At 41.7% G+C, this 25,978-nt stretch overlaps 1 protein-coding gene across 1 annotated transcript in view; it reads right to left on the reverse strand.

Moving 5' to 3' along the window:
* The window catches only part of USP24 (ubiquitin specific peptidase 24), a 105,508-nt gene that overhangs the window by 28,640 nt on the left and 50,890 nt on the right, over window positions 1–25,978 (reverse strand). The window contains exons 23-44 of the mRNA XM_065409056.1: window positions 25,803–25,918; window positions 24,240–24,306; window positions 23,929–24,039; window positions 23,430–23,528; window positions 23,178–23,348; window positions 22,031–22,116; window positions 21,776–21,869; window positions 21,323–21,478; window positions 18,123–18,220; window positions 17,285–17,380; window positions 16,884–17,112; window positions 16,051–16,210; window positions 15,662–15,817; window positions 14,453–14,523; window positions 11,031–11,191; window positions 10,124–10,185; window positions 9,111–9,302; window positions 8,047–8,164; window positions 7,149–7,293; window positions 6,534–6,653; window positions 5,909–6,034; window positions 5,580–5,678 (exon numbers count right to left, since the gene is read on the reverse strand). Of these exons, the coding sequence (XP_065265128.1) occupies window positions 5,580–5,678; window positions 5,909–6,034; window positions 6,534–6,653; window positions 7,149–7,293; window positions 8,047–8,164; window positions 9,111–9,302; window positions 10,124–10,185; window positions 11,031–11,191; window positions 14,453–14,523; window positions 15,662–15,817; window positions 16,051–16,210; window positions 16,884–17,112; window positions 17,285–17,380; window positions 18,123–18,220; window positions 21,323–21,478; window positions 21,776–21,869; window positions 22,031–22,116; window positions 23,178–23,348; window positions 23,430–23,528; window positions 23,929–24,039; window positions 24,240–24,306; window positions 25,803–25,918 (2,733 nt within the window). The remainder of the gene's footprint in view (window positions 1–5,579; window positions 5,679–5,908; window positions 6,035–6,533; window positions 6,654–7,148; window positions 7,294–8,046; window positions 8,165–9,110; window positions 9,303–10,123; window positions 10,186–11,030; window positions 11,192–14,452; window positions 14,524–15,661; window positions 15,818–16,050; window positions 16,211–16,883; window positions 17,113–17,284; window positions 17,381–18,122; window positions 18,221–21,322; window positions 21,479–21,775; window positions 21,870–22,030; window positions 22,117–23,177; window positions 23,349–23,429; window positions 23,529–23,928; window positions 24,040–24,239; window positions 24,307–25,802; window positions 25,919–25,978) is intronic.

The following is a 25,978-nucleotide window of genomic DNA, read 5'->3' on the forward strand; positions in this document are numbered from 1 at the left end:
GTCTAAAATTAAGATTAGAGATCGTCTTCTATTTTAATCCCCATTTCATCACTCCCCCTCCCCATCTTACTTTGCCAGTGCTAAATCAATCCTCCTAAAATGCAGCATGTGTAATTTGATGCCACATTAGAATTTTTTCACAAAAGTTTAAGGCAAATAGGAACAGGCATTTGGGAAGTGAGGTTTTGAAGTTTAAAAGATTGATTTCACATGAAAGATTAGTAACCGTTTTTTAACTGTTGTTCTTCGAGATGGGTTGCTCACGTTCATTCCATTGTAGGTGTGTGCTCACCACATGCACCAGTGCCAGAAGTTTTTTCCTCACTGGTATCTGTAGGGGACCGGCTCTGTCGTCCTCTGGAGTGGCATGCGTATGCGCCGGTATGAGGCGCACTGCCGGCCCCCTGCCTCTCTCAATTCCTTCTTGCCGGAACTCTGACAGAGGGGAAGGAGGGTGGGTCATGGAACAGACATGAGCAACACATCTTGAAGAACACCAGTTATGAAAGGTTAGTAGCCGTTTTGTCTTCTTCGAGTGATTGCTCAAGTCCATTCCATTGTAGGTGATTCCCAAGCAGTACCTCTGGAGGCGGGCAGGAGTTCATAGATGGGTCAATTGCAACACAGCTCTGCCAAATCCAGCATCATCTCTGGCCTGCTGGGTAATGGTGTAATGCATTGGGAACGTGTGTACCGAAGACCATGTCGCAGCCCTGCACCAGGGACGTGCACCAGGAAGACAGCCTAAGATGCCTGAGCCCTAGTCAAGTTAGCCTTCACTATGGGTGGAGGCACAGCCTGTGCCAACTTGTAATAAGTGCAGATAAAGGTGGTAATCCAGTTTGAAATCCTCTGAGAGGACACCGAAAGGCCCTTCATCCTTTCAGCGATCGCAATAAAGAGCTGAGTTGATCTACCGAAGGTCTTAGTGAGCTCCAAGTAGAAAGCCAGGGCACGTTTGACATCTAGAGAGTGTGCAGGTGCCTCTCCTCGTTGGTCGCGTGAGGCTTTGGACAGAACACTGTAAGGAAGACATCCTGGTTGACATGGAAGTGTTGGCCTTGGTGACGCCTATATCCCCTGCTCTTTCTGCAGTATGGTTCTGCTCTGGTCTGGTCCATGAACCTCTGCGCTTGCTGAGGTTTAAATCTCTGGCCTGGTCTACACTAACCCCCAAATTCGAACTAAGGTACGCAACTTCAGCTACGTGAATAACGTAGCTGAAGTCGACATACCTTAGTTCGAACTTACTGCGGTTCAGACGCGGTCCACACGCGGCAGGCAGGCTCCCCGTCGACTCCGCGGTACTCCTCTCGCCGAGCTGGAGTACCGCAGTCGACGGCGAGCGCTTCCGGGATCGATATATCGCGTCCAGACCAGACGCGATAAATCGAACCCGGAAGTTCGATTGCCAGCTGTCGAACTACCGCGGTAGTGTAGACCTGGCCTCTTTCTAGCATGGGACGGGGTGTACAGACCCAGCGAGCAAAGAATGGCTCGAGTCTTTTAGGCTGTGTAATCTGCTGTCTGTCTGTTCAACAAAAAGGGCCGAGCCGTCAAATGGGAGGCCCTGGATGGACTGTTGGACCTTCGCCAACAGACCGGATGATTGAAGCCATGACACCCTTTTCATAGCCACCGGGGAGGCCATCGCCCTGGCCGCAGAGTCTGCCGTGTCTGAGGCAGCCTGGAGAGAGGCTCTCATGATTGCCCTGCCCTCATCTAGTATGGCATCGAGCTCCTGCTTACATCCTGTGGGAGCAAGTCAGCAAACTTGGCCATGGACTGCCATACGCTGAAGTGATACCTGCCGAGCAGAGCCTACTGGTTTGCGATGCGAAGCTGTAGGTTGGCTGTAGAATAAATTTTCCTGCTGTAGTGATCAAGTCGCTTCGCATCTTTATTTTTTGGGGTCGAGCTGGGCTGCCCCTGCCTGTCGTGCTTGTTGGAAGCCGCAACCACTAGTGATCTGGGGCAGGGATGTGTATATAAGTACTCAAACACCTTTGCAGGAACGGAGTATTTGCGCTCTGCCCTCTTAGAAATGGGGGGCAGGGATGACAGGGTCTGCCACAGGGCTTTTACGATTTTGACTACCCCATCATGCACGGGTAGAGCCATCTTTGCCGGGGCCGCTGCTACCAAGACAACAAACAGGGAGTCCGCGGATTCAGACATCTTCTCCGCCTCCACTCCCAGGTTGGCTGCCACCTGTTTAAACAGCTCCTGGTGGGCTTTGACATCATCCTGAGGCACACAGGCTTCCTACTGCCTCATCAGGTGGTGATGATGAGGCGGCCAGCCCAGGATGATGGGCGGGGTCCCACGGAGGAAGGGTCTCTTGGGCCCCTTGGACCGATGAGACGTCTGAGCCTGGGGGCAGTTCAGACACCAAGGCCAAAGGTCTTTCTGACGCCCCTGAGACTGAGCGCTGCGCCTGAGGTCCGCCAGCCTGGGGCAGTGCCAATGGGTTATAGATTTACCAGGGCCCAGGCCACTGACCCTGTGGCCACATGCTTGCAGGTTGGCTCTGGGAAGAACCTGCTTGCTGTGCAGGTGGCAGTTGGTCCCTGGGTGCCATCTACTCCTCGCTCTCAGAGCCCGAGGAGGAATGGTCTTCCTCTGGTGAGCACAGCGGCGCCACCATAGAGTAGACTTCCCCACTATGTCTGGTGGTCTTGTGCCTGGCAATCGGGACCCCGCTGAGCCATGCTGCGTATCCGGCGACGCTGCTCATAGGCCTGGTAATAATCTGGAGAACAATGCCACCCGCTTCAGGAACAGCGCGCAGGCTCCAGTGACCGGAATTGGGAGTGCGAGGGATCGTCCACGATGCTCTGGCGACCGGCGCCGGGGCTCTGGTGAGCGGCGTCTGTGAACCGGGGATCGGTGCCTTTTGGGTGACTGCTGCCAGAGTTCTGGGGACTGGCAGCGTGCCTCTGTGGCCTGGTACCAGGGGTCCGGTGACTGATGTGTGGATCCTGGAGCTCAGTGCCTGGAGCTCGGCGATTGCCAGGAACCTGCCGAGTAGCGGCTGTGGGTCTGTGATTCAGGACACGGCGGTGGTCCTGGTGAGTTGGCTGGGGTACTGTGTCATGGGGGTGACTTCTGCAGGGGTGCCATTGAGGGCTTTCCCCTAGAAATGGGTGGGTGGGAGGGATCCTTAGGCCTCTCTTCCCGAGGAGTAGGCAGCACCAGGAGGAGAAAGATGTCTTTTGCCGCTTGAAAGGCTTCTGGGGCGGATGGCACCGTGAGGTACCACGTACCTCTACCACTCCCTGGGGTAGGAGGCAGATTGCGGGGCGGACTAGGCCCAATAGGCGAGGCTGCCGTGTGGCTGCGCTCTGGTGGCGACAAGATAGCCCGACTCGGTCCAGGGTTGTCATCTCCCTTATCCTTATGGGACCCTGGGGAATGCCCCCTCCCAGGGTGCTTCTTGTGCCTTTTGGCTGGTACCGGTGCAAGGACCATCACTGGGAGACAGCTGGTGCCGGGGGTGCACTTCTTGTCGATGCCGAAGTACTCGGCACTGAGTCCGAATGTGCCGGCTCTGAGGCCGGTACAAGAGCAGACTCCATGAGGAGCGTGTGGAGCCTGATGTCTCTCTCCTTTCTGGTCCAGGGCTTGAATCCTTTGCAGATACAGCACTTTGCACAAGTGTGGGACTCACCCAGACACTTCAAACAACTAAGATGCAGATTGCTGATTGGCATGGGCTTCTTGCAGGCTTGAAGCCCGGGGGTGGGCATGCCCCATCCCTGGACTAAGTCCCTCGGAGGACTATGAATAACTAAGTACACTAATACTATTAGGAACTGAAAACTATACAACTATTTACACAATAAAACTTCAAAGAACCACTGAAAGAGAAACTACTTGCTAGAACAAGGGGAGCACTCCAGCACCGACACTGGTGGTAAGAAGGAACTGAGGGAGGGAGGGAGGGGGCCAGCAGTGCCCCTTATACCGGCCACTCCAGAGGGCACCAGAGCCGGTCCCCTACAGATATACCACTGAGGAAAAAAAACAGTGCATGGGGCGAGCACACACCCCTACAATGGAATGGAAATGAGCAATCACTCGAAGAACTGCAATGGCCTAGAAATTCCAGGTGTGTTTTTATCTGTTTATCTGGATGAAGAATGATGTCTTTGATTAGTTGTGGTATTTTTTGGGCGGGGGCAGAGGGAGGTGGTGAGTTTGTGGATGGAATTAAAGTAATTCCTGAACATATTATGGCTCCAATGCAGATATAGCTGAGAGTTCCCCAAATCCAGACAGGGAGAGTCAGTTTATGGAGGCCTGGTACTTTTTGGCTACTGTAAAATGATAAGGCGGGCCATTGTGTAGACTAAAAACTGCTCTTTAAGACTGCTTTACAAACCTTCCCTCAAAGTAGGTCTCTTTCCATAACTTGGTGAGTGGGAGGCATGAATCCACACTTGGAGCATGAAAGAGAGGGGGCCTTTTATGGGTGTGGGAGGGTGAAGCAACGTGCCGAGGGAGATGTGGTTCATTTCTGGGAAACTTGCAAGCACCATGGGAACGGATCTCACTGAGGAATTCTTAGCCAAAAGAAAATTCACAAGCCAAAACACTCCCATCTTAATAAAAGTTGAAGACAAAAATATCTGTCAATAACTTTAGGGGAACACACACTGAGAATATTGGAGTTATCGGCCCTCAACATTAGAATGCCAGTAAACCAACAGTTAATGTCACCCAAACACACCTTAACTCAGCCCCCAACTTTATCACTAACCAGAATCAATGGAAACAAAGATTTAATCCTAGTCTCAAACAATGCACATCTTCCTCATATCACTGAATCCAAAAGACAGGCATGATTTAACTGGCCTCACTGAGCCATCTGTATATTTTAAATAAAAATGCATCTGTGTTACATCAATACACCAGATTAATTTTCTGCCTTCTAAAAGCTCACATGCAGTCACCAGGAACAACATTTTTTTACGTCTCTTTCCCCACAAATGATCACATTTTGGAGAGTAGCTTGGGAACAACTTCCCCTCCAAAATACAATATTTATCAACATAATTGTTATATGATGGATTTAGAATAAATGCCATATTTTGGGCTATGAATCATGTGGGGCCTTGACTTAAGTTTCATTACCAGGGATTTAAGTGGTGGAGATCAGAGGCGTCATGTGAAGGACCTAGGGTGGCAGGAATTATATTTACTTATCAAACATATGTAACCAAAGCGATTTTTGCCAGAATTCTGGACACCACAGGCAAATTACACAAAGAAACCGGTTTAGCAGATTTAAGATGCTAAAGCTACAAGTTATGAACTTCTCAGAGTCTATCAAAACCACGTTTCCCAAAAGCCCATCCAAAATGCAAGGTGCAATAGGTGTGCAGGGTGGAAGGTTGGCAGAGCAAAACTACAGTTCATTTTAAACCTCTGTATTTTGTTATCAAATATTAGTAAGATTTTGTTGCACTTGACTAAAATTGTTAAGAATGACACAGCAGTTCTTAACTTACTTTCCAAAGGTGCAGGGACAAACCCCCCCACCAAAAAACACAACAGAAACCCCCACACACTTCTACCTTGAGGTATTCATCCATCTGATCTATAAGGCTAGTAAAGAATTCATAAGCATCTTGTTGCTCTCGAACATAAAGTTCCTTATTCCACATCTTGAAGATCTATAAAGACCAAAAAGATAACCAGTTTTATAGCCACCACTGTAAAAAGTAAAATGTACATGTTCATGGCTTCTACCTACCTTAAAAAGGATATTTATTAGTTTAAGACCAGACAGATGTTTAATTACTAGTAAGAATCATAAATATTGACATGTTTCACCATGTCTGAATCCAAGTCCCACATATTAACTAACTAGGAAAATTATATAGGCTGAACAAAATGGAAATACCTTCCAAAAGTTCTCGGGTACATAATACTGCAATTTGCTTTCCATCAAATGGCCAAAGAGAGACTGAATTTGATAGAATACACTGTCATCTGGATTGTCCATATCATCGTCGATTGAAAGCAATGCCTTGGGGGGGGGGAAAATAACCATCTGTAACATGACTTATTTGCAAAAATATCACATAAGAATTTAAATTAATAATTCTGTTACTACTGCGTGTTTAAACAAGGCACAAGTGTTCCTAGAAGACAAAACTGAGTTTGTGAATAAAAACTTGCATTTTAGATAAAACTTGCAGTTCTAAACAATAGATTCATTTAAAAAATTCCTTTTTAAAAACTAATTTTGATATTATAACCTATCATTTCTCTTAAGAATTTCCATGTCCTGAGCCATTCAGCATATTTCAACACTCCAAGTTTTTATACGCAATAGGAATCTATTTTGGGACTTGAATTAATTTACAGTAGAACTAATTAAATATTTGTAAAATAATTTGACTAATTTTGCAGTGTTTGACAAATATTTGACTAAAACCCCTTTTCTTTACTCAGCGCTGATTTATAGTGAAATCAAAGTATGGGTTGGCAGAAAGCATTTGTCAGAAATTAAAAGTTAAATTTACCTCAGGCAGACCTGGCTGCATGTATAGTTGCTGGAAGACTGCATTCATGTAACAAGTAGCACCACCGTTCTTCAGCCCCACAAACCCTGAAGTGGATCGACTATCCACAGGTGGAAGATACTTATGGGAAAATTGACATTTCTCTGTATCAGTCGATTATAGAAAGTATGGACTCCAATAGCTTGTAAATCACTATTATTATTATATAGGCAGTTATAAAAAGGTATGCTGGCTGTCCAACAACGTTTTTATACATTTCACTGAGATCTGGGCCAAATTTGTGAGAGCTATGCACACAAATTGTTGTATTTGGCTGTACAGCCAATATTGAATATAAGATACCTAAGAACAGTCTACAAAGTTGTGTATCTTTTAAATCAAATCAGTCAGCGATTTTTAGGCAATAATTTTATTTATCAAGATGACAATTGCCTAATAGACTCAAACGTGTGCTTGCTCTTGGAAAGATCAATAGGTATGCATTAATTCAGATCTGATTATCATCACTTTAAAATGAAGGCCCTGGAACATTTGTGGTTGGAACAGGTAAGTGGCTAAAAACAGTATTTCAAATCACACGGAATAATTTAAATTGCATCAAGGCATCTTACTTACATCAAACTCCTTGGTAAGTGCAGGGTCAGGCTGATGGTGCATAGAAAGTAGCTCTTTTGTAATAAGCTGAAGATTGGAAGGTGAGCTATCAGCCAACATCACTAGCACTTCATAAGCTGCTAATCGGCTATCCACTGTACTGCACCTAAAAAGAAAACCATAAGCGGGATCTATTTAGTAGGTAGTCATACTCCATAATTTTAAATTCTGGCAAATTTTGTTAGTCAGACTGTGTAACCCACTTATAATTGCCAAAGGAAAACAAAATCAAAAGATGTTTAGAGACCCCTCAATAGTCTGATTCACAACTTGCTGTGAGAATTTTATTCCCTGGACCTGTACCAGTGAATGCTACTCATTTTGCGGGAAGAGATACATTTGTGCTGAAGGTCAAAAAAAGACACCGCGAGACACCAACTGTGCATGCGCGTCCCATCTGGGCACTGCTACCGAAGATCTCCGATCAATGGCGCCGGGACGCACCGACACCTGAAGTGGAGCACCCACAGGGACACCACTCGAAGAAGTAGTTAACTTTCCATGCATGTGTTATTTAGCCATCTTCCCATAGTGATGAATATTCTTCAGGCTAGAGGATTCCCCACCACCTCTAGGCCAAGATACCATGCCCACTGGGTACAGCTCTCTGCTGCATGTGAAGTTTGACAGGCAAATCCTTTGGGATTTAGAGATTAGTGGGAGTTTAAATGCACACAGGAATTGGCAAGTTTTGGTACAGTCCTTTATCAAATGCACAAGTAGCTGATTATTAAAGTACTCAGATATAGCTGGAAAGTTGACCCATTGTACTAACCCCCATAGCTTACAGTTCCAGCCTGCAATCTAGCTAGGCAAGAACTTGTACAGTGTGAACAAAAATGCAAATTATTTTCTTTACTTTGGGTGAAAGTCCTGCTGACTGATGGCAGCACTGCCAGCTGGAGAATTGCTATTCAGGATAATCCTAGATGCTCGGAAGAGGAAATCATCTAATAATGGTTTAATCAAAGATGAACCTGTAAGAAAGCAAATCCACATTTAATGTTAAATATCTGCCGTATTGCTACAAAGACAGTCAAATCTTGTCCATATCAAGAAAGCCACCTGTTTAGAATGTCACCATGCTAGCCATTCAGTAGCAGCAGGAACTATCCTATTTTCTTCATTACTGATTTTTCAAATCAGACACTAGTAACTAACTATCAAAGGAAAATATGCTCAGAATTCCTAGATGCTGCAGTGGTGGTGAAGCAGCAACAAAACTATATGCAGCCACAATATTGTTATTCCCCTGTAAATTCCCTCCACAAAGACCATGGCAGAGAAAAAGGTCTTTAAATAATTCACTACAAATCCCAAACCAAACCCAAACAACCTGCAATGAAGAACATGGTTACTAACCCAGGTAAGTTACTTCTCCTGGTACAAAATAGCTTCATAAAGCTATGTCTGCACTTACGGTGGTGTGTAAAATACAAACACTGTATGCCCAGCTAGCATGGGTTTAAATAGCAGTGTAGAAGGGAAAGCATAGCTTTGGTGAGTAGAGTGCCCTAAACGTTCGAACCCCAAGGGTATACATACACGTGCTCTCTACATGCCAAAGCAGCGACTAAAACATCCACACCGCTCTTTTTTGCGGCATAGCGTCCTGCTGCAGAGCCTTTCCCCATCACAGGGAAAGGCTCCAGCAGTGGAGAAAGGCTTTGACTGTTCCCCGCTGCCAGAGCCTTTCACTGAGGCATGTAGCTACACACTGTAGGGACAAGTGTGGGTGGAGATTGCCTTTCACTGCTGTGTGTAGCTACATGTGTACAGCCTGTACTCTACATGCCATCGGTAAGCATAGATTTGCCAAAGACACTATCTACTTCTTTATTAAACAAAACCAGACATCTTCAAGTGATAAAGAGATCAAACTCAAATTGGTTTATGTACTTTGGTACACAAAAGGATACTTACCGAGCATTTCCTTTTCGGCCCCACACAGCGAAAGAAGAGTCTTAATGAGCCTCAAGTGTCCTGCTAATAAAATGTTGTCAGCTTCACTGGTCTCACACTCAGCTGTGCGGTTGGGTTCAAAGTTATCCAGCCAAGTGATCTCATCTTCTAACATGACAGCTGGGCTGACCTTCAACTGCTCCATTTCAGAAGCTATGGAATAAACAGAGAAAATTGATGTTACAGACATGAAGAAATTAAACACCAACAGACAATCTCTTTCCAAGAATTTCACAGCTTTGATCAACAATGGATATGGCACATTACATTTCATGTCAACAGCAGGCATTTAGTTATGCAGCTAATTAAAAAAGCTCATGAAACCGCAGCTCACCATCAACTTACTGATGTTCATTGTAAATTGGTCAAAAGAAATTTAGCGCATGAAAGAGAGGGGAAATGTACATATCTGTACAACTACAGGTATTACATAACCATGTGTAAAAAAGGTGAAATAAGAAGTCTAAGTCTTTAAGGTGAGCATTTTTAAATGTGCATGCCTAAAGTTAAGCATGTAAATTCATAGTTAGGCACCTAAACTGAAGGCACTGAAGGCCACAGGTGCTCAGTACCTCTGAAAACCAGGCCACACAGGGAGGCAGCCAAGTCAAAAGCCAAGTGTCACTACATGACAAGATGAGGGAGGGATATAAGGGGCAATAGGCAAGAAGTAATTCTGTAGAAAGGGAGAGAATCTTAAATTGAAAAACAAACATTAAAATCTACAAACAAAAATAGAGTATTAAGCCAGGGTAGAGGCAATATGAGTTGAGAAGGGTGAACCATTTTCTAAAAAGCACAAATATAAAAGCTTGTGTTGCCCCCATTCCCTGACTTCTCAGTGTCTTGTCTACTTAGACTGTAAGCTCTCATGGGCACGGACCTGTCTTACATGTCTAAATGCCTAGAACACTTCTGGTTGTTATATAAATGTCATATTAGAGTTCTCATTCCAACCTGGAACACATACTTACAAGTGAGATCGTCCAGTAACTGGCATCTCAGGTCAAAATACTCTGTACACTGGGATAAGAGCCTAAAACAAAGATGAGTAATTACAAATGGGAAGAGGGTTTTTAAGTAAGTCTAAACCTTAGAGCATTTGCTTAAACATGTACAATTCATCCACCCAATCATACCACTGTTAAAGATCTACATATTTTATACCTCCACATGCACACCACTGTAGCTTCTAAGCAGATTTCTTCATAGCAGCCACTTTTTGAATTTTGGACTGACAATTCAATTCCCCCCCCCCCCCCCCCGCCTCCTCCCACCTCACAAAACTACATATTAGATGATCACGTACAGTTGATAGAAAGAGGATAAGATGCTTCAGGTTCTTAAGTTATTCTTTTTCTACCATGGTGGACATAGAATTTGTATTTCAAAATTAATGTTGAATTCAATTTCCCAACTAAAAAGCATTCTTCAGAAAAGTCAATGGAATGGATATCTACAGTCTAATTAAAATGCAATGGGCAGGGATGGAATGTGTGAGGTCAGTGTCACAACTGATGGGTCCAGACTTAACGTTCAAAGAACCAAACATCTTTGTTTAGCATTCAGTCTGGACTCTCCTGAATAAAATTTCTTGCCATTGAACCTTGGATGGCTGGAAGCACATAATGGCACCTCCATGCACCTGGGGCAGCATCCAGGGTCTGAAGGTTACACCCAAAGATACAAATGAATTGGACTCTAATGTTCACGGTCTACTGTAGACAGGAAACTTTAAAAAGTCTGACTGGTGCAGTATTAGTTGACTGCTAAAGTTACACCTTCTTCAAAACTTCAAAGATTTTGAAAATCCTTAAGGCAAAAAGCCTTTTTCTAAAACTTGTGAATTTTCCTCTCTGAATAAGCATGCATGTAACTTGCCTCTGGTTGATTCCTCTCATGATGCTGGTTGGTGACCAAAGAGGCAGCTGGGCAGTGAGAATGACACTTAAGAGAAACTGGTTTGGTTTTTGTACATCTGGGTGAGTTGATGTGTCTGTCTGACTAAGGGTATATAATTGGTCACAGGCAACGCGACGAATCTGAAACAAAAGCATTGTAAGTACTCTATATTTCATGTTCCCCAAGGTACACTTACTTTGATTAGAAATCTATAACAGAAATACAAGTTAGAATCGGAAAGCCATAATAGACTGTGGGACCCACCGAGTGTGGCCTTTTGTCCCCCTGTGGTGGCAACACCATGTCAAGTTGTTTATAAATTTGCTACTGCCTCTGAGCTAATGGCCCTGGTCCGCCAGCTTAAGCAGCAGAGACTTGTGCTTTTAGATCCATAAGTTTGTTTCAACCCTTGCAGATGATCCTTTCAGGGGAGTCATTACAAAGCATACCATCCCATATGTAATCCTTTCACATCTCAAGTTAAGCAGCACTGGATATGAATCAATAATAGAATGAGAGATGTCTAAAGAGCCAGCAAGTGCTGTAGAAGCAATGTTGGCAATTTGATAGATGGCATTCTCCCCTCCCTTCCCCCCAGTCAGAACTGAGCCAATGACCTAACACAGCATGTGAGGACAGACGAGATGCTTTCTTTTGGCTAAGATGTTAAAGCAAGATCCTAATCACTTGTTGTCTTTAAGCACTGTGGCACTATTCATAGATAAGGATGCTGGCCAAATTCCAACTGGAGTAACTTGACCTACTAAACTCCCCATAGAGTTTAATTGCTCTGTTAAAGAATAATAGAATACCATTTATTTAAATGTTTTTGGATGTTTTCTACATTTTCAAATATATGGATTTCAATTTACAACACAGAATGTAAAGTGTACATTGCTCACTTTCTATTTTTTATTACAAATATTTGAACTGAAAAAAAACCCAAAAGAAATAGTATTTTTCAATTCACCTCATACAAGTACTGTTGTGCAATCTCTTTTTCACGAAAGTTGAACTTACAAATGTAGAATTATATACAAAAATAACTGCCTTCATAAATAAAACAATGTAAAACTTTAAAGCCTACAAGTCCACTCAGTCCTACTTCTTGTTCAGCCAATCGCTCAGACAAACAAGTTTGTTTATATTTGCAGGAGATAATGCTGCCCGCTTCTTTTTTACAATGTTACCTGAAAGTGAGAACAGGCATTCGCATAGCAAGATATTTATGTGCCAGATGCGGTAAAGATTCATATGTCCCTTCATGCTTCACCCACCATTCCAGAGGACATGCTTCCATGCTGATGACGGGTTCTGCTCGATAATGATCCAAAGCAGTGTGGACTCACACACGTTCATTTTCATCATCTGAGTCAGATGCCACAAGTAGAAGATTGATTTTCTTTTTTGGTGGTTCGGGTTCTGGAGTTTCCGCATCGGACTGTTGCTGTTTTAAGACTTCTGAAAACATGCTCCACTCCTTGTTCCTCTCAGATTTTGGAAGGCACTTCAGATCCTTAAACCTTGGATTGAGTGCTGTAGCTACTTTTAGAAATCTCACATTGGTACCTTCTTTGCGTTTTGTCAAATCTGCAGTGAAAGTGTTCTTAAAATGAACAACATGTGCTGGGTCATCATCTGAGACTGCCATAACATGAAATATATGGCAGAATGCAGGTAAAACAGCAGGAGACATACAATTCTCCCCCAAGGAATTCAGTCACAAATTTAATTAATGCATTATTTTTTTAACGAGCGTCATCGGCATGGAAGTATGTCCTCAGGAATGGTGGCCAAAGCGTGATGGGACACACGAATGTTTAGCATCCCTGGCACGTAAATACCTAGCAATGCTGGCTACAAAAGTGTCATGCAAATGCCTGTTCTCATTTTCAGATGACATTGTAAATAAGTGGGTAGCATTATCTCCCGTAAATGTAAGCAAACTTGTTTGTCTTAGCCATTGGCTGAACAAGAAGTAGAACTGAGTGGACTTGTAGGCTCTAAAGTTTTACATTGTTTTGTTTTTGAGTGCAGTTATGTAACCAAAAAATTGAAAATCAAATATTTGAAAATGTAGAAAAACATCCAAAATATCTAATAAATTTCAACTGGTATTCTATTGTTTAACAGTGTGATCAAAACTGCGATTAATTTTTTTAATCGCAATTTATTTTTTTGAGTTAATCACATGTGAGTTAATTGTGAGTAATCGACAGTCCTAGTATCAATACAACATTAAGATTGCAAAGTCAAGCATCTAAATGCCAAGAAACCCCAAATGTTTTATAGTTGCTCCTGCAGTGTTCACTTGCCCATGGTGGACATACTTTTTATTAATATGTTGCAAAATATATAGCAACAAGAAGTGTAAACAGACAAACTACCTATCATAAAAAATACAGCATGTGCTATGTCACCAAATTAGTAACTTTCAGAATATCCAAACTTTTGTGGGCTTGCTCTCAATCACACAGAAAAACTAATGCTAGGAGGCTTTTGCACTTAGCTGTAGGTTTCAGAGGTTTGGGTGAGCACCTAAGAATTCATGCTTCTCCAAACCTCTTTGAATCATAGAATATCAGGGTTGGAAGGGACCTCAGGAGGTCATCTAGTCCTTCGGCTAGAAAGATAAAAGGAACAGCCCCTTGTGAGATTCTCAGTCCTGACTGGGAGAGTGATAGTGTTAGCCTTCAGACCTCCCCAAAACTGGGTTATTCAAACTAGTCAGCATAGTCTTACTTTCAACTAACATTGGTGTGACACAGTGTCAGTAGACTTAGCCTGAGCACTTGGTAAACATACCCTCATGGGGAAAATTAGGGAGATAACTGGTTAATTACTGAACAATTAGCCAATTAACAAGGGGGCTCAGCTCATCAGCTGAGGACATCTAGAAGAGAGACAAGAAGAGTAGTGGGAAGGAAGAGCTAGAGAAGCCCAAGTTCTCAGGGAGGTGAGATCTCTCCCCATCTCACCCTGTGCCTAGGGAAAATGTAAGAACTTTGAGCTGTGGGGAACTTGTTCAGTTTTATTCACACAGTAAATAAAGCACTTGGTGTTGAACTTGCCACAAATCCCCTGTGAAGACTGTTTGCAGAGAAGAATCCAGGGTAAGGGAACACTGCCCTGTGACAACTAGTCATAGACGAAGCAAACAAATCAAGATTATACTCTCACAGTATGACATAATACTATAAAAAAAGGTATAATTTTTAACTGAGACAGGGATTAATACTGCAATCAGTGATGTCTGATTAATATGTTCTGTATATTACTCAATCAGATACCGAAAGTGCTGAAATGAATATTTTTGTCTGAGACCAGTAATGTAAACAAGATGTTATATTTCAGTGGGACCCTCAGTGAATGACTTAGAAATCTTAATTACAGCCACTCACGTCAGGACTTGGTGATCCAAGTAGAATGTCAATGATGAAGTCAGCAACACAAGGCAAGCTGTAGAAAGATCCTAAAAATGAAACAATCCCAAGTCAGTGTTTTTTGCCAACGGAACTTGTTAAAAATATAAACTGATCATAAATAAATATAAATAAATAATTAATACAGTATCACTAGAACAAAAATGCATCTCGCCAATACCAAGGATGAGAGATATGTGGGTATGGAAAAATCTTCTTACACCTTGATTTCTCCCCTTCCATAGATTGTGGATTTTTAATATAAATATGACAATTCCCCTTTTCTCCCCAGTAAAGGTTTCAGACTCTCTGTATGTGAAGGCACAAGTGCTAGTGAAGTGATTTACTAGCCCTGTGGTTGAATTTATAGCTAGACAAACAGTAACATCAGCAGAAGTGATTACTTCAAAGCAAAGCTGTAACCATTTTGATGCTAACATTAAGTAAACTTGCCCAAAACACCCAGTTCATTAAAGCCATGATTCAGCAAGGTACCTGAGCACATAAGCAGTTCCACTAATACAAGTATCTTGCTGAATCAAAGCCTAGGAAACATAACCCCTGCATCCCTGTAAACTATGTTTCTTGCACTGCTGCAGTTTATTTCAGAAATGAATCCTGCGGGAGATTTCAGTGTAAAAAACGTTAACCTGTAATAAAAAATTAACAAAGAAAATAACAGCCAGTAAGTAATGCAGCACGTCTACCCAGCAAAACACTTGTGGTAATTGATTAATAAAGTATACAATCCCAAACGTTTCAGTTTCATTTGCTCTCATCGTAGATGCCCCTCAAAGAAATACTGAAAGAATATTGTTTATCATCCCCAAAGCACTAGTTCTATAGTGAAGTTACATTATGTAAGGCTTTTGAATACAGAAGCCACCTCACTAATTTTGTTAAGAAGTGATTGAAATATTTTATCCCAATTACCTTGATATATTTATAAAAATATCAGCAGGCCATCTAACATTAAATCTTGCAGAGAAAACCAGCTGATGGAAAGCTTCCTTTCCATTTTTTTTTTTTAAGTAAGTTGTATCTGCAAATTGAGATGCTTCAATAAGAGCAAAATTCAGTAAGGAGGAAAGCACAAAACGTATAAATTCATCTTCAAAACCTGACTCCCCACTAATTACATTATACTGAAATTAAATTATACTGAATTAGTAAGAATCTACTTCATACCCAACTGCTGACTGCGTAACTGTAGGCACGTAACAAGTAGAGACAAGGCCTCTCCAGCAATCAGAGCATCTTTGGTGGATACAGACTGCTGTCTCACACAGATTCCGGCGTGGAGTGCTGTTGGCTCTCCTTCACTTCCTGAGCTACAATTGCTTCCTGCATTAGATTAGAAACGACAAATGTAATAATCAGTTGTGGTTTTTAAAGCTTTTCTGATCAACATTTCTCTTCTAAAAAGTACTTGTAAGAACACAGCAAGTACAGTAGATTTAAGTAGCAATTTAGAAGGAGTTCATCTTCTAAGAACTCTAGAAGTCTTACTCTCAACTTATTCCAGTTGTGTATTTTGTTTAGACTAAATGATGCAGTCTCAACTATGAGTGACATACCTGAGCTGCTAAGTCTGTTTCGAATCCCAGCAGGAAATAAAGTGTTACTTTCTTTTATCGGTTGACTGCTCCCCACTAGGTCAAGTCGTCCTGCAGCAGCAGCCCAAGAAAGTCGCATGAAGCAAGCCACCGTAGACGTGAAATCATTTATCTCCATTGTCTGAAGGAACAGGAAAAAGTGGTTACTTTTGCCACACCCAATAGTCTCCTTTACCACGAGGAAAGGAGGAACCACAAGGTCTTTCCATTCAGTTTTGGTCCTTGCTCGTTATCGGTGCCATGACACAAGGACATTTTGCTTATATGAAACAGTGGTTAATATGGCTTATTGAAAGCCAGCCAGCATGGTCTTTGAAACAGAAAGAAGAGTCACTACAGAAAGACTCCCCTCCTTCCATCTGGAGCTAAACATGCTAACTTCATCCTGGTAGGAAAGCACCAACTGAATCTTAAATTGAGATCCTATACATGTTAGCACATTGTGCTAGCTATAGATCACAGCCCATGCAATTTCTTTCAATCTGACAATAGGAAAATGGGTCAAGTTATTCCTTTTATAGCAGTGTGTTTTAGTACGTGGCCTCTCCCAACAGATTAATCACTAGGAAATTCTGAATCTTTCAGAGACGGTGTAGTTAAAAATAAAAGTCAGGGTGAGATTTGGGGGAGGGGGGTAGGACCTGGATTGTCTCCTAAGCTTTGAGATGAGACCTGTGCATGGAGAACCAGTTTCACAGCACTACTTATGTTAAACTCCAGAAACTAAGAGCAAGTTTCACCTTTCACTCTACAGCACACTGCTATATCTTCAAGACTGTCAAACCTTCACTTACTTGTATTGCAACCCGTGCTGCAGGTATGATCTCTTCAACCCTAATGGAGGACCTGTCAGAAACTGACAACTGTCGGTAGGATGACTTCTCAGGTGTTCCACAAATGGACATCTGCCTGCTAGCCTGCCGGCTCACATTACGGAATGGGCGTGAGGACAGCGCTTCTACCCCATCTTTGAGGATATCCTCATCTAGTAAGGAAGGAAGTGTTTGGCCAACAAGTAAGAACCTAAACACACAAAGAAAAGAGTCAGGTTTATTTTTGAATATTGGGTGATCAGAGTCTTAGTATAGAACTCGAATCACTGTTACATTTCGAGATAACAGGCCAACTGCTAAAAAAAAAAAAATGCAAGTAGCATTACTAGTGGCCTTATATACAAGGAAAAGCAATCTCATACCTTGCAAGTTGCAGACAGATGGAATAGACTCCCTGTCTTGTTTCATAGTCCACTTCTGATGGGATGGAGTCTCTCTGCATCACATTCACCACCAAACTTAAAAATAAGAGAGACTATTTTATAAGATGGTGTAAAAAGGAGACTGTTGGTAATGAGTTTCGGGTATTTCCCCCCACCACCCTCTCAGCGACTTAGTGCTGACAGAAGTACCTGACTGATACCTCTTGAGACCGAGATCCCTATTTTCCCCCCATTACAAAGGGCTTTGAGAGCTATAGGGGAAAACTGCTGTAAGAGCAAAGTAGTATCACTTGATAAGTACAGCACAGGCAGCAGCTCTGCAAGTTTTTCCAAAGTGCCCACTGTGCCTCCACTCTCACCAGGAGGGACCAATTTTATGGATAAGAATGGAATGATCAATTGCACTGACCAATTCTTGGTCCATTTTAACACTGCTAAAAATGCCAACTAGTGTCAGCTGGGGAGGTTGTGTAATATGCACATCTGTATTCTTGAATTGAAGTGAGACCACTTATTCAGCACCCAAATACTGACTACAGCAATAGAAAAAAGAATGCAAATGAATTAGCTATGTACATTATACACTACATACTATAGATACAGAGTGGCTGTTCAGACATTACTAGTGAAAGTAAGTAAATCTACAGGTAGTTCCTTATTCACAGGACCCAATCCATTTTAGTTTTCATACTGCTAGATGATAAAAACTGAACACCTATGCCAGTATGCTATACTATAAGCCTATTACAGAAACTATACAGTTATCACTGATAAGAAAGTTAGTGTTATGGAAAAAAATAAATGTCTAAGGCCTAACCTCAAGCCTCCTGCTCTCAGAAAGTTTTCACAGAAAGATTTGGCACAATTTCTTGCCATTTCATCATCTGCCGTTGGCATCAGCTTGGAGCTCAGTACCTGAAATGCATGCAAGTGTAAATGTTTCGTAACTAGTATACACAAAAACTATAGCACCTCTGAAGTGGCATCCAATATCCTAGGCAGTCTCACCCTAAGACTGAGCATTTCCCGCTCTCAGTAATTCAACGATACAGCCTTGCAACGATCTGACCCATAAAGAGCCAAACAATATTTTAAAACATTGCCTTCTGTTTTTATTCTCTGACAAGTGACTGATATAATCATAAATGGCTCACATAGTAAGAAGGGAAGAGTCTGGACTCGCATGTGAACTACTTCTTCAGGCTTAAGAGGAGCTCTGGAGGGTTACAATTCTAACACAGTTAAGATGTTGTTATTCCATGGAAATAATAACTATTGAATAAGAGCTCCAAGGAATGAGGTTTTGATTTTACATTTCTACTTTTATTTTGAGGTGTGAAAAAAATTAAGAGGATCCAAGAAATTTTATGGCTTTTAGGAATGTCATCTTTATTATACTGCTCCTCTCATTTGCAAGAAGGTACCCTTCTCAGCAGTGAGTGTCAAAGTGCAACGTTGGTCAGAAAAGTGACCACAATGGACCCGTGTTTAATAGCTTTAGCAGACTAACAAATATGAGGGATTAAAAATAATTCTGGCTTGTTAAGAGAAAATATTTTCCATTACACTTGACTGAACTTCAGGAACAAATCCGCTAATATAATCCATTTAATTATCGGACCTAAGGAATATTTAGTTAGGTTTGCTTCCTCATTAGCCTCACTGCTGGGAAATAAGCATTTTGTTACTTATTTGCTCTGAAGTGAAAAAATCATTTTGGGATACTAGTCCCACTGTAAAACAGAATCCTCTCACCAGGAGGGCATCTGTACTGTGACACTGCAGACTGCTCTCTCAATTTGGGAGTTGCAAACAGGTTTTGGGGGGGTTACGACCACTCTACCTTTCTTCATGGCTCATTGGAAGAGGAGGAGCCTGAAACTTTTTGTTAGAACATGGGATGTGGTATGCAAAAGGTGGAGAACTGCAGTACTGGTAACAGACGTATGAAGGTAAATGGCTATTACAAAAATTCCTACAGAAGGCTTTGCAGACACCAGGGATGAGAGATGAGCATATGCCTCTGTCCGTTGCATCCGGGAAGGGTTTGGAGTGAGGGGGATTCTTATGCCCCAAATATACTAGGAAATTAATCTGCTGCTGACAACAGTGGCTGGCAATGGGACTCCAAACTTGTACATATTAATCTAGATGGGTCTGTAATGGAATTGTAGAGTCATCCTATGATAGCATTTGACTCATTGTTCTGAGCATGTGGAAAGAAAGATAAGATATACAAAGGATGTGGATTAATTAGGCCGCAAGTTTAACTTAACTGCTCTGGGAATTATCCAACAATAGTCCATACCGTGCAGGTCATGATTCCATCCCTAGTCATCTGAACTTGGTGGAGGGCTGCTGTCAGGACCCCACCCCTCCAGCTGGTCCCCAGCCTGTTCCTGGGAACTCACTGCCCTCCCGTTGTACAAAGGTGAAGGGGCTGGAGAAAGGAGGTGGTCTTCTCACTGTATCAGACATTAGGATCTCCCATCCCATACCTCAACTTTAGGGGATGCTTTCCCCTTAGTCCACTTCCAATTCCAGCTTTATCAGGGAACTGGACTCGTGTGGAACAAGTACATGCACTGGACATTAGCCACAAAGAGCTAACAGCAGTTCGCTTAGCTGCCTTCCCCTTTACTTCAACCTGGGTTCCCAGATTGTTAACAATTTCTTACCTAAATCTGCTAAAATATATCCACTCCCTTGTTGGAGAGGCCTACCCCATTGCCCTGAATAACTCCCATACCAAATACGATTTTTTGGGGGTGATTAACGTCCTTCCCTGTTCCAGATGTTCACACATCTTCTGGTCTTGTCAGCCCACAAAGGCCTGGCAACTCCCCACCAACCTTTTCTCACTGAAGCATTTCAGACCAGTTAACGGTCATCCCCAGGAAGAGGTCCTGGGTCTGCCCTACATCTCAGTGCCCTGATTAAATCAACCCTAGAGCTGCACATTTTTTCCCCTCAGCGTAACTATTTGCAAATTTGACACACATTCACCAAATAGTTTCAGTCAAAAAGTGATGACATTGGTGGCGTCTCCCTTCACGTTTTAGCTCAGTGGTTAGGGCTTTCTCCTGGGACGCGGGAGACTGGGTTCACTGGAGCAGGGATTTGAAGTTGGGTCATTTTCACTCCCACTTTGTGTAAATAGAGAGACAAGGTGATGGAGGTTATATTTTTTATTGGACCAACTTCTCACCCACCTTGTCTCTAATATCCTGGGACCAACACAGCTACAACAACACTGCATCCAACATTTGTATAAATAGTCATTGGAACAGAGACACAAACAGCTTCAACAGGAGAGACTGAGAAAGTGAGTGTAATATATTCAGCCCTTTTCCTGCAGTTGAACTTGTATCCATTAGAGTAATATCCCTGTCTATTTGGAGATTCAGAAGTACAGTACACCACACTAATTGCATCTCCTAAAAAGGCCCCTCTGGGGCCCTATAGTGGGCCTTGGCATATTTCTTCTTAAAAAGCAGTTAATGCTTTGCTTTGTCAGCCCCCTTCACATCTTCAGTGACATCTGACGGTGGCTCATTTTAAAGGAGAGCTTATTTTGTAATCCAAACAATCCAAATTAAATTTGGCTTGATTTTCAGAGATGTTGAGCACCCCTGGCTCCCATTCATTTTTAATAGAGATGCATGCGTTTAGAACCTCTGCAGATCCAGCCAAAGATTTAAACCAATAGCTAAGGCCTTCTATGATGGCAGAGAGAAACATACAGATAAATTACAAAATTGTCTGTACTGCTTACTAACACATTTAAAAGCCATCTTACAATTACAATGATGAGAGGGGCCTGGGTTCGTAATGAAACCTTAAGGAGAAGCTTCATATTTCATGCTCCAAATCACTTGTTTTGTGTAACAGATTAATCATAGTTCAGCTGATATTTCTAGCAGTTGACAATATTTTTTGCAGGACTTCAAACTGTATCCATTGCTTTAATTGCAATGTTAGAAAACTGAGGAGCATGTTGACAAAAGGGTTTCTTACCTCTAAATTGTAGAGCACTCTAAAGGTGGACATGCCAGGAGCAAAAGATCTGAAGAGACTTTCCAATATCGAACTAGCACTGGGCTGGTGTTGATGCTTTGAAGACAAGGATGGTGATTTTGAAGACTGAGAACTTGATTCTGACAGCAGTGTTTTCTAAGAGGAATAAGCACAGATCTAAAACTGCACTTTTAGAATATCACTTAAGGAGAAGTAAGCCTTGGAACTGCATCTTGTATAGTCCCAGTAACAACTCCCCTCCACCCTCCCAGCCACCTAGAAACAAAGCATTAAAAACCTTGAGACAATATTATTCTGCCTTATCACTAAAAAGTTTTACATAACTTGAAAACATCACAAATGAACACCCAACACAGTATTACAAAAACCCAATGTTAAATGCCTCTTTTTAGCCCTACAGAGACATGAATTTAATATGGGTTTAATCCATACCTTTCTTCCTAGGGAATCTAGCTGATCAAGTGCTTCCTGAATAGCTGGGTCAGTAGGAATCAACAGCAGAAGCTTCCGTACACGTAAAGTTATCCTGGAAAGTTCAAAGCAATTATTCCCACACAAGATAGGATTCACTCAGCTTCATATTGGACAAGAGTCCACATACATTGGTAACAATTTTTAATGATGTCGTTATTTGGACTTTCAGTAACAGTATTTCTCCAATGTTTAATAACTATTTAGCTTGTTTACCTTGGCTCCTCTAGGTTAGCAAGCTGGTAAAGCATGTCAAAAACATTACACACGAGAGCCATCACTACTCCAGGGAGGGATTTCTCCTGAGGATTAAACAGACAATTACAAAGGTTTTTTTCCCCCCTTTAAGCTATTTTGTGGGGTTCTCTGTTGAAGCAAATGACCCAGGGATGTCTCAAGCTACGGTTTAGCCCAAGACACAATTTGAATTCCAATAACCCCCCCTGTATATATCTCTTATATCTGCATGTCACTGTGCAGCGTTACATCTACATCAGACAAAAGATGCTCTCTAGGCCAACTATTAATTGTGAATTAGAAAGCAATGGCAGAGTGGTAGAGTTAGCTTGACCCACTTCCAATGTTTTAATTTAACACACTTGAGCTTCACTGGTTCAAAAAAAAAAAAAAAAAAAAAAATCTCACTTGGTATTACAATTAATTGCCCACAAATCACCAGATGATCTTAAAGTCAAATGCAAATCTTAATTTTTTAAAATTAAAGTGTAACAGAAGACACTGCAGAGGTGATCAATACATAGCAAACAGTGCACAATCAGCTGTTTATAGCTGAATGTAGCTTTTAAATCCATTTCATTTGAGTTGGATTACAAAAGGTGATGCTTTTTTAATTACTTGTTTGAAATCAAAGCCACCATTAAAAAAAAGTTTTGCTACAGTCTCAGTGGTTTTTCTTTTTTTAAATGTGTGTATTTAATGCTCAGAATTAATAGTTACTTAAGTCCTGGTCTGAGAAAAGCATGATGCACCCACATAGTATACAGCCACTGCACGAGCTTTTCCATATAGCTCTGCCAAAGGATTTCACGGACTGAAAATGCCCCAATTATTTCATTCACTGAGTCTGTCAAAACATAAGCCACCCTGACCTGTAGTCCTGTAATACCTCCTGTATTCCGATCCTAAATCACCTGAGAGGAGTCTTGCATTGTGTGTTGGATTTGTAATACAAACAAATGCAAACCAAACTCACTCATTTTTAATTCTGATATTTAGCGGAATTTGAACCCAAATCTGGAAGTGAAGGACTACAGCATTATCTTACTCTGCCACTTAACCCCAATTGTGACGTGCTTGTGAAAGGGTGCACTGTAAAAGCAGATTTCAGACTACTATACTGTACCTGTTCCATCACATAAGATGAACTAAAGACACCACTACTGTTGCTGGAGCTGGTTGAGGAATCGACAGAGCTCCCCGAGGGGGTTCCACTTCCTGATGTTTTTACTGTAAGTACATGTTCTTCAGAGAAACCCAGCTGGTGGAGTAGCTTCTGATCTTTATTTACCGTTAGCTGCAACAAAGTATTTAACGCTTAGTTCTGGTGAAAGGAAAGATTCAAACTTACAAGGTAAATGGTAACTAATTCACATACCAGACTTTCATTTGCAAATATCTGTATATTATCCACAGGAGAATTCAGCAGCTTTGCTATTTTCCACCTGACGCTTCCTACAGTTTCATTGCTATGAGCCTGTAAAATAAAACGAGATCGTTTGGTGGAAGCTGTTTAAACAGTACGGCCTGATTTTTTTTAAGTGTTCTGTTAACATTAAGGGTTTTTCAGCTCCTCTATTAATATTAATAAAGGTCTTTTCAGCCAGGGAGACTAACTATACAGCGGAAGAGTGAAAGTGACTATACCAAGTGCTGCAAGAAAATATTTTCTTTCCACAAGCCTTTCCGTTATCATCATTTTAGGTGCGTACACAAAGCTTTTAGAAAAATGTGGTTTTCAACCTAGCTGTGCTCATTACACTTCTCTAGCTTGTACTTCAAGTCATCCATGCAACATGACGCGGTTAGTGAATCCTATGTTTTCACAAATAAATAAGGTCAATATGGCATGACATGTGTCACTTGGGTAAACATACCTCTACAGTGAAGGTATCTTTGGTAGACTCGTATGTAACATTAAGTGTTAAAAGATGACCGTGGAAAGAAGCACCATGAGGTAGGATAGTACGAGGAACAGAGTAAAGGTCCTACAGAAAGAAAGAAAAAAAAGATCAGTGTAAACAATTCTGGAAGAACAAAAACATTTTCACAGTATTAGCAGTAACTGATTCTACGGTACATGGGCCTGAACAACTCATGGTATTGTTAAAAATATTGAGTTAGCATCTAAATTTTTGTCTAGTTACGAGAAAGGACATGAATGTTAAGTAACAAGAAAATCTCTTACCTCTATAGTTATCACATAGCGTTCTGCCAGAAGTAGCAGTCTCTCAATTATGACAAGTTTAGTTGACCTAAAGATTGTATACAAAATTTTAAAAAGTATAAGGTGAGTGGTTTCAGTTCAATCACAAAAAGACAACAGCCGAAGGCAAGGACTGAATTTAATAGAGACTAAATACAATTCTCACTCTTTGAGGTGGCGTAGCTAGATTGAGGCACATTGGCAAAGCAGAGTGCAAGTCCTGACTTGCACTTCCTGTGTCATACTTGATCTGGGGACATACATTGTGCACTGTGCCCCATGCGGGCAGGGGACTGGACTCGATGACCTCTCGAGGTCCCTTCCAGTCCTAGAATCTATGAATCTATGTCTAAAGGGTCCACCCCTGTGCCCAGGTACTAACACACATAATACATCAGTCCCCTCAAGGATGATAGTCAAACCACCTCCCCCAATATCTCCTACTCCATAGATCTGATGGCTCTTAAGCAGCAATAATCTTTGTAGTTTATAGGACTTCAGCATTTAGACTTTCAGTCTCATTCCTTATATTGAGATTGCTTAAAAAAAAAAATCTCTTCTGAAATCAAATACATTTTAATGTAAATATGAAAAGCTACCATGCGAGTGGCTGTGAACTAACATCTAGAGACAGAAATATTACAAATATTACAAGAAAACGTATTCCACTAAAAAGGAAGACACAAAGTTAGGTTTGCAAATATTAGTCCATGATGTTGACTTGTTTATGCTTCTTCAAAAAAAACAGTTCCATTTAAGAACGGAACTTGCTACACAGTGGAGAGTAACCACTCCTCCTTCTAAATGCAAGGGCTTAGTTCACATACAGAGAGCTGTTGTTCTTGTTTGTGGCCATTAATGCAAACACCTAAAGATTGTTTGTAAGCAAACCTTGGCATAGTGCCCAATAGTACACTTCTGTTCAGAGAAGGAGATGGATAGTGAAAATAATGACCATTCTCTACAAACACACAGTTGTGGCATTTAAAACCTAAGACATTTTTGTCCACAAGAACACCAATAGTGGTGATCCTTTGAGATGGACTACCTTAAGACTCAAAACTTACATTTTGGTAATTACTAGATTCTGATCAGTTAAATCTGTACAGAAATATTCCACTCCCTTCTATGTTCTCTCCCTACTGATGTCCTTCAATGTTCTCAGCTCCCTGCCTTCGTATGCTCAGTAGGGAAAGGAAGCACTACAACTGAGCAACCTGTTTTGTATGAGGAGATGTAAAGGGCTATAAAGAGAAGCTGAATATTCCATCACTGATGACTCTGTGTGCCAATGATTTACCAGAAATGCAATGCAGCAGAGCATCAATATTTAAACTAAGGAAGCCCAGCCTACAATTACCTTGTATTCCTGAAGAAAAAAAAGTTGATTTTATGATGTAGAAAGATTTGGAATATAAAACGTGAGGCTGTATTCAACAGAAGTGTTTACTCTCCTCATATGCCCATTATTGTCAAGATGCTTCCCACATGAATATGAGTGCTGAGTTAGACATTTATTACGTTTACCCTCAAACACAGACTTACCTGTAGGGAGACTGTACTGACGTCGCTACAGTAGGCATAGCAGTTGCTGTAAGCATTTTTGTAGCTCTTGTAACAGCATGTGTTAATGTCGGACCACCAAGTGCTGAACTGGCTGCCTAGAATTTAAGATGCACCAATGTAAAACAGCATTTATACTGTATTATTTATTCTGGAGT

The sequence above is a fragment of the Emys orbicularis genome, chromosome 8 (genome assembly GCF_028017835.1).
Source record: "Emys orbicularis isolate rEmyOrb1 chromosome 8, rEmyOrb1.hap1, whole genome shotgun sequence".
Lineage (NCBI taxonomy): Eukaryota > Metazoa > Chordata > Testudines > Emydidae > Emys > Emys orbicularis.